Genomic DNA, 7,763 nt, shown 5'->3' on the forward strand with positions numbered 1-7,763 from the left:
GTTTTTTACTTATATACAATAGGTAAACACAAACAAGTCAAAATTTAACCTTTTTTATACACTGTTACTTTTTCTTACACGTTATCTCTGCACTTCCTTCACTCTTTCTGTGCCACATGACATACAAACAAAACAAAAAACATGATCAATTTGAATCAGTTTGTAGAATAAAACTATAAAGCATCCCCACGTAAAATAAAAAAAAGTTCAAACCTGTCCAGGAGAGTTTAGTCTCTTGTTGGGTACTAAAATACTGTTAAACTGAAACTTTTAGTGATGTCCTTTTAGATAGATGTGGTGGAGGTAATGTAAGTGCAAACACCTATGAAATATGTCTGACTGAGCTCCCCCTTTCGCCCCTACAATGATTCACACTGTTGGGAGAGGCAATCCATTTTATGTACCAATGTGTATATCTATAAAGGCACTTACATTGAATCAAATATTTTCTGCCACTTGTGACAGAAGACAAAAAAATGTGTCTATTATTTTTAAGAACGTTTATGGATTTAACAAGAACGCAGAGTTCATGAAATAAAGACAAAGTATGTGAGTTAAAATCATAAAATTTCAGAGCTTAACACATGTGTGTATTAGGATCTGTGTCTAAGTATAAATTTTAAATAAGAATCAAAAAGAGCATAATGGATACTAAAGGAAGAGTTGATTTAGGAACAAAATAATGTATTTTTAAGATGACTCCAGTTGTATTTTGAAGTTTGACAGATGTTTTTTTTTCTATAAGGACTCTAAGTGGAAGCATCATCTCAGTTATTTTGTTTGTTCAACTTTTCCAGTGAGTCTAATATTGTAGATTATAATGTTTGAATTATGTTAATATACATTTTATTTTTTGTATATATTTTTAGGTAAAAAAAAATGAGTCAGAAGAAGAAAAAGAAAAGCACAAAAGTATGTAATATTCGTTGCGAATGGGAGAACTGCAGAAGTTCAATGACTATTTTAACCACAGAATATGAAGTGTTTTCAGACCATTTGAAAGTTCATGCAGATGATTTTGTGTCGAGACTTAAAAATGAAACAGGTAAGGATGCAATTGCTCTATGTCATTCTCTTGCTAAATAAAAATTAACATCTCCTTTTTTTTCCTTTGATAAAACTTTTTAAAAGACATGTACATGCAAATGCATGTCCTCAAGATAACAAAAGCATGTCATCACTGCTAGTATCAATTTGTTTTTGTTCCAGGGTGTGGCACTACAGATGCAATGTTTATTTATGTATTTAGGAACTGTTTGGTAGGCTGAGACAGGGTCAATACAGTGTATTCTAAGTATTAGTTAAGCAGTTTTTTTTCAATACACAAGTCCAGTTCAAATCTTTCTTTTGCTATACAACACTCTTAAAAATTGAAAAATATAAGTAAACTGTTATGAATTAGGAAGGCTTTTGAAGAAAAGTGAAATAATTTTTTGTGAAATATTTTTAAAAGAAAAGTTACAAATACTTCACATATGTTTTAAGTAGGGTTACTGGCAATAACATACTAAATTTTCATGTTGTAAGACTAATTATTTCTTCAGAAAATGCATAATATTTTTAATGGCTATGGTCAAAGCCTTATTAAATTCACTCTGTTTACTTCCTTTTTTTAATACCGAAATTGAGCGAACAACTTAAACTGTGAAAAGGTGTATTTGAATTTTAACCTGAATTTCCTAATTCATTTGTGACTATTAAACCTATTATAGCTTCAAAGTATAGCATGTTTATAACCTGTTTTTAGAGTTTGTGCTAAAAAACACCATAATTTAATTCGAATATGTAATAATTATTCTTTTCGTTCTTCATAACACATTGAAACTGGAATTTCAATAATGACTTGCGCTTTTTCTGTACAGTGACAGTCATTCAGTGAATTAAGTTTTAAGGCATCTAAGAAGATAAAATTAACAATTTCTTTTTCATGATTTCATGATATTTCGATTTATTTACTAAATCGATATCAAGACACGGTAAAATGACAAGTCTAAAAGCTATACATTTTTAGACTAATAATATATGAAACAACAACATCATTTTTTGAATTTTTGCCGCAATATTACAGATAGAATTTGAAATTTTGATCTTATTTTCATGTATTTATCTAATTTTTTGGTTATTTATACACATTTGTAAATCTTATTTAATTTTCACATCCCTTTCTTTTCATTGTTAAACGCATGTACTTTGATGTGTAAAAAGCAACATGAGCTCCATATGTCGTAATCCTTTTTTACGGCATCCAAATTTACGGCATATAATACTAAAGTGGACAAAAATTTAAATAAATTAGATATAACAAACTCAACTTCCATAAATTTACCTTGTAGAAAACACTGATACTTCTGAAGAGAAACCTATTTATTGTTGCTGTATGTGGAAAGAATGCTCATGGGAAGGTTTGTATTTAAGTTGTATTACATATATTAAAAACACCTTTTATGGAACAGTAAGGTATAAAGCTAAACTGACAATGCCATATTTAACCATTTTGTTCTGTGCACCTGCTATGAAACTTTGACCAAATTGCTTGGTTCACTGTGTTATCAAATTCATGTCTTGATGCTGCCTAATCCAAACATTTCTTAAATCCAACAAACTGTTAGACCTGCTTGACATCCAAATTAGCACACTGCATGCATGTGTTCTGAACATTGCATTTGTTTTATCTCAGTTAAACTTTCCTATATATCAGGATGCTCTACGGTTAAAAGTTATTACATTAATGGATTCCTTTGTTTATTTCTTTTGATTTTTTGTAACGTCTGACGATTGACAATTTTTACGACAGGTTGTGAAGACCTCACTGATTTGGTACGGCACATAATGGCGCATGGTTACCACACACTATTAAAGACACTTGGAGATATAGTCATCACAAAACTGAATCTGAGTCCATGCACAATCGATGTGGATGATCAATACCATATGTTAAGTTGTATGACAGGACCTTTTGTTTGTCGTTGGAATGAATGTAATACAGAATATCTTTGTCCAAATAAATACTATCGCCATGTTGAGAAACATGTTGCAGAGGCGCCATCTACGTATGATGAGAAGCATATTCTTAAAAGACAGTGTTGTTGGGAAAGTATGTATTCCTCTAAAAATTGTTTGTTTGTTTGTTTTTTTGTTTTATTATGAGCATATAACTGTTAAAAACAGGCTTGGATATGCTAAACAAATCATTTCATTTTCAGACTTAAAATATTGCTTATGGTATGCTTATTTTGAAAAATGATTTTTCCACTTATATTTTTCTAAAGTATATTTATTTTGACAATTCTGTTCGGTGAAGGAAAATAGCTGGGTTTTTTTATAAAACAGAGCTTAAATATTGCAGAAATAGATAACTACTAAGCCAGATGACCATTATGCTGAGCATATGTTTATTTTATTAGATGTGTTTATAAACACTATGCTTATAAAAAGAAATAAAACAATAATTACTCAATTACTTAAAATACTATTTCTTTAGATTGCACGACTCTATTTCGAGACAAACACAAGCTAAAAGAACACATTCGTGTCCATACACATGAGAAACTTCTTGCTTGTCCAGGCTGTGGAGGATTATTTTCAAATCGAACAAAATTGCTTGATCACCTTTCACGTCAAAATGTTGAAGCCTGTGAGTATATATCTTTTGTTTGTCATGTTAAACACTTCTTTTTTTTCAAATTCAGTGGTCAGAATTTCAGCAACTTTCAAATAGGGAAGCATCCTTTTTATAACACACAGGATACACGAAGTTAATAAAGTTCATGTTATATTTAAAATCTACTTTAGATGAAAACTTCCAATGCTCGCATTGTTTAAGGAGATGTGCATCAGAGAGACTACTTCGCGATCATATGAGACACCATGGTATGTAAACCATCGAAATTTTTTTTGCTTTTGTATTTCAAATGGCTAATTTTTTTCATTGCGTTTTTGTATTTAGTGAATTATTTAAAATGTCCTCACTGTGACATGACATGTCCAAATCCAGGCTCATTAAAGTACCATATACACTACAGACATTCAGACGATCGTCCATTCTCTTGTGCAATGTGTGAGCACAGGTGAGATAGTGTTTGCTTTCAGATAACTTGACTTGTTTGTTGTTATTGTTGTTGTTGTTGTCATTCTCGTTGCTGTTGTCGTTGTTGTTCTTTAATCACACGTAGGACTACAGGAAACTAAAAAATAATATATATAAATAATAACGAAAAAAAAAAAGCTTAAGCTAGAAATGTTCCTTTTATTAAAAAACGTCTTGATATAAAATAACAGAGCCCTATTATGAAATTTACCACAAGGGAGGAAGTTCTTTAACCGTCGCTTTTTGATATGGCGTCCCTAAGTAGATATATTGCTCGAGATACTTTATGCCTCCCCCTAACTGTGTGTTATAGAATGCATGTCGTTGTTTGTATGGTTTCCCATATAAAGTGTTTTCTTTATTTTTAATTATTTGTTACGCAGCTTTAAATCAAACTCAGATCTGATTCGGCATGAAGAAAGCCACCTAGAGAAATGTTACGTTTGTCATGTGGAGGGGTGCAGTTACTCAACGAAAACATCTCATTGCATGAAAAGACATATGAAAGTCACTCATTCAGTAAGTCAAACTTCTTATACTTGCCTAACATTTTGTAAGAATAGTTCTTTACAGACACGTGTGGGCCTTTGTAGATATGTATGTGTTACATTTACAATGCCTTACAAAAACAGCTTCTTTTACTTTTGAAATCAACTGAGTTTAATTTTTAAGCGTTAATATTTTCTTCTTTTGTTTAATTTGCAAGTTTTACTGTTTGGTAGCCTACATGTGTTTTTCGTTGTCCTGCATTTAAGCATATTATTACCGTTTGTCAAATTCCATGAATAGAACAATTTATACATTCCAACATCGTGGTATTTTACTTTATCACTACATTTAGGAAAACAGTAATAGCCGCTATGTTTGTCACATCTGCAACCAAACGTATTCAAGAGGTTTTGGTTTGACCAAACACTTAAAGAAAAAACATAATTTTAGTTGGCCATCCGGTCATCCACGATTCAGGTACAAAATAATCTTATTAGTGTGTTGATAAACAGTTTATTAGGTCTAAATATTTAAATTTCAGGAGTTTTACAAACAAAGATTTTTATATACATACCATCATTTTCATTTTCAGGGGATTTCTTCCGCAGGACTGTAAATTAACGTCACTAAGTGCTACGCAAATCATACGAAAAAATTGCTAAAATTAATTTTCACAAATACTGAGTTTCTCAATTTTTAGGGGAAAAGATTATGCTTATCTTAAGGAAGGTTACTTAAACTGCAGTTTTTTATATAAAACTTTTTTTTCTTACTACTATTAGTTCAAAAATATTTTTACCTGTACATATTTCAGGTATATAGAATATGAAGATGGTCTTTTTCGTTTACAAATGGTTCGTTTCGAGAGTGCGGAACTCACTGAGAGATTAAGTGAGAAAAATAATGAAAGCAACCAAATAGAGAGCTTTGAAGATACGACGGTGGAGGTTCAGGAGGAGAGTGAAGAGCTAGATAAGGAGGAGGAGTGTCACTATAAAGGTGAAGAAGAAAATCCTGAAGATGAATATAATGAAACACAGGATATAAATGGTAGGCGATTTTAAACCCTATTCGCTAATTGAATTTTGCAAAATTGCACTTTTACGAGTAAATCGCAAATAAAATTATAAAACTATATAAGCTTGATATTGTTGAAGACGATGAGAAAAATGATGTTTAAATCATGCATTTTCCTTGATATTTGATTTTGATACTATGCTGTGATATACCTGATGTTATTAAGAAAAACACTTTGATTTTTATAAATAGGAGAGACGCGGACATTAATTCTGCAAAGTTTATTCTTAGGCCTCTTAATCGCAAAAGTAAATTGCAAAAATTTCTCCCTATTGTTACTAACGTCTTCAAATAAGTAAAATCCTTGAAAATGGGATCTTTTGTTTGGCGGAACCGTTTTCCGGTACAGTTCTAAGGATTGGCTCTTATAACTGAAACGTAATGCTCCGTTTAAATGAACTCTTAAAGTTTTAAATTAAACATTTTCGGATCGGAATATTTAGAAAATTTTAAAATTTTCGAACTATGAGTTAGAAAACGTACGATGTTGCTGAAGAAAAAGATACCCTTTGTTGTTGAACTCTTAGTACTCCAGAAGCATATTTTGAGAGTGACAAGGTTACTGTATTTCGTTCAATTTATTAGCGTAGTGGTTATGCCTCAAAATCTCCTAAATAACCTAAATTTTATTCTTGATTTCTCTAGCGATCTGACTTTTGCCAAGATGGATTTTCAATATTGCTGTTTGATATTATTGAAGATAATATAAAATATTATATTATATTATATAAATAGATGCTCAACATCTTTTACTTTATCAAGCAACTGACCCGCTGATACGCTTTTCACAATAATATGAACATTGAACAGACAATACGAAATAATATCTCATCTTTTACATTATGTATTTATTTTTGTTTATGCAGGTGAGGAAATTGATTACATGTCAACAACCGCGGATATGGAATGTGAAACCATCCATTTAACAGATAGCACAGAAGTAGTAGTATCATCTACTGGTGAAATATATTTGCAACCAAAGCCACCAGATTATGATGCTTCTGTCATGGTTTGTTTCTTTTTAAAAATTTTATTTGTTACCACGGTGATGTTAAAATGGCCGATCTTTAAGTTGCCCATGCATTCTGGCGTGACGATCTTTACTGTAGCTGCAACGTGACTATCTTCCGTTATTCAAATTAAATACTGTTTAATGTTTTGGTTTTTTGGTTTATTTTAGACACAGCTTATTGCAATGTCGTCAAAAACTAATCTAAATCACAGCTCGTTGACAGGTTCTGCTCTCGTATCTGATTTATACAAAAGGTTAAAACAATCCTCCAAAGCAACACAGTTCAATTCCAGAGAACTTTGTAATATTCCAGGAGTTCAGAACGACGTTCAAGAGGAAGTTACCATAGACCACGTGTCCCTTGTAGAAGAAGACTCGCAACGTCTTGACGCTCTATGCGATCACATCGATATAAAATACGAACAAGCTGGCTTTGATTCTCCCTTGAAGGGCTCAGCTGGAAAAAGACAACTGCCCGAAGATCTTTCTGTTGATAACGCTATAAATAAAAAAATAAAAACTGAGAATATTGTTGGACAGACGGATACTGAATCATGTAAAAATGTTAATATAAAACGGGAGGAAGTTTTGAACGAAACTGAACCAAGCTCCCGTTGTGTTGAACTTGAGCCGGATATTGAAAGAGACCAGAAGTGGGATGCATCACAAGTTTTACTCTCTTTTACGCATCAAGTCAGTAAAAAGGACTGAATGCCTTTTCTTTGAACTTTATTTTGTTTGTTTAAAAAATGTAATAATAAAAGTTTTAAATAACCTGCAGTTTCCAGACTTGTTAAACTTTTTTTTTCTTGTGTTCTGCTTTCTTAATATTTTAAAGTATGTACGTTGTTGACCAAGAAAAGATATTTAACTATTTTTATATTTTAACTGGTAACATAAAACGTGTTTTGGTAAATGCGAAGTATTTTTTTAAAGGTGTCGGCCATTGCTTACAATTACTGCGATGCCTTTCCTTGGTTCCTGCATATTTAAAACGAATAATTATAATTCTCGATAATACAAAAAAGTTATTAAAGATATTTGACAGCAAATGGATAGAATACTCAAAATCCTTAACAAAATCTTGAGAAATTCAAA

General features: G+C 31.4%; 1 protein-coding gene across 1 annotated transcript; it reads left to right on the forward strand.

Annotated features, from left to right (window-relative positions):
- The first annotated feature begins 844 nt into the window (after nt 1–844).
- LOC130623792 (histone H4 transcription factor-like) lies at nt 845–7,548 on the forward strand. The gene is made up of 11 exons (XM_057439314.1): nt 845–1,045; nt 2,334–2,402; nt 2,795–3,094; nt 3,482–3,634; nt 3,793–3,870; nt 3,947–4,067; nt 4,471–4,606; nt 4,929–5,053; nt 5,391–5,626; nt 6,520–6,662; nt 6,834–7,548. The coding sequence occupies exons 1-11, from the start codon at nt 880–882 to the stop codon at nt 7,374–7,376; spliced, it is 2,070 nt and encodes a 689-aa protein (XP_057295297.1). The 5' UTR covers nt 845–879; the 3' UTR covers nt 7,377–7,548.
- The last annotated feature ends 215 nt before the right edge of the window (nt 7,549–7,763 follow it).

This window comes from Hydractinia symbiolongicarpus, chromosome 13 (assembly GCF_029227915.1).
Source record: "Hydractinia symbiolongicarpus strain clone_291-10 chromosome 13, HSymV2.1, whole genome shotgun sequence".
NCBI classification, from domain to species: domain Eukaryota; kingdom Metazoa; phylum Cnidaria; class Hydrozoa; order Anthoathecata; family Hydractiniidae; genus Hydractinia; species Hydractinia symbiolongicarpus.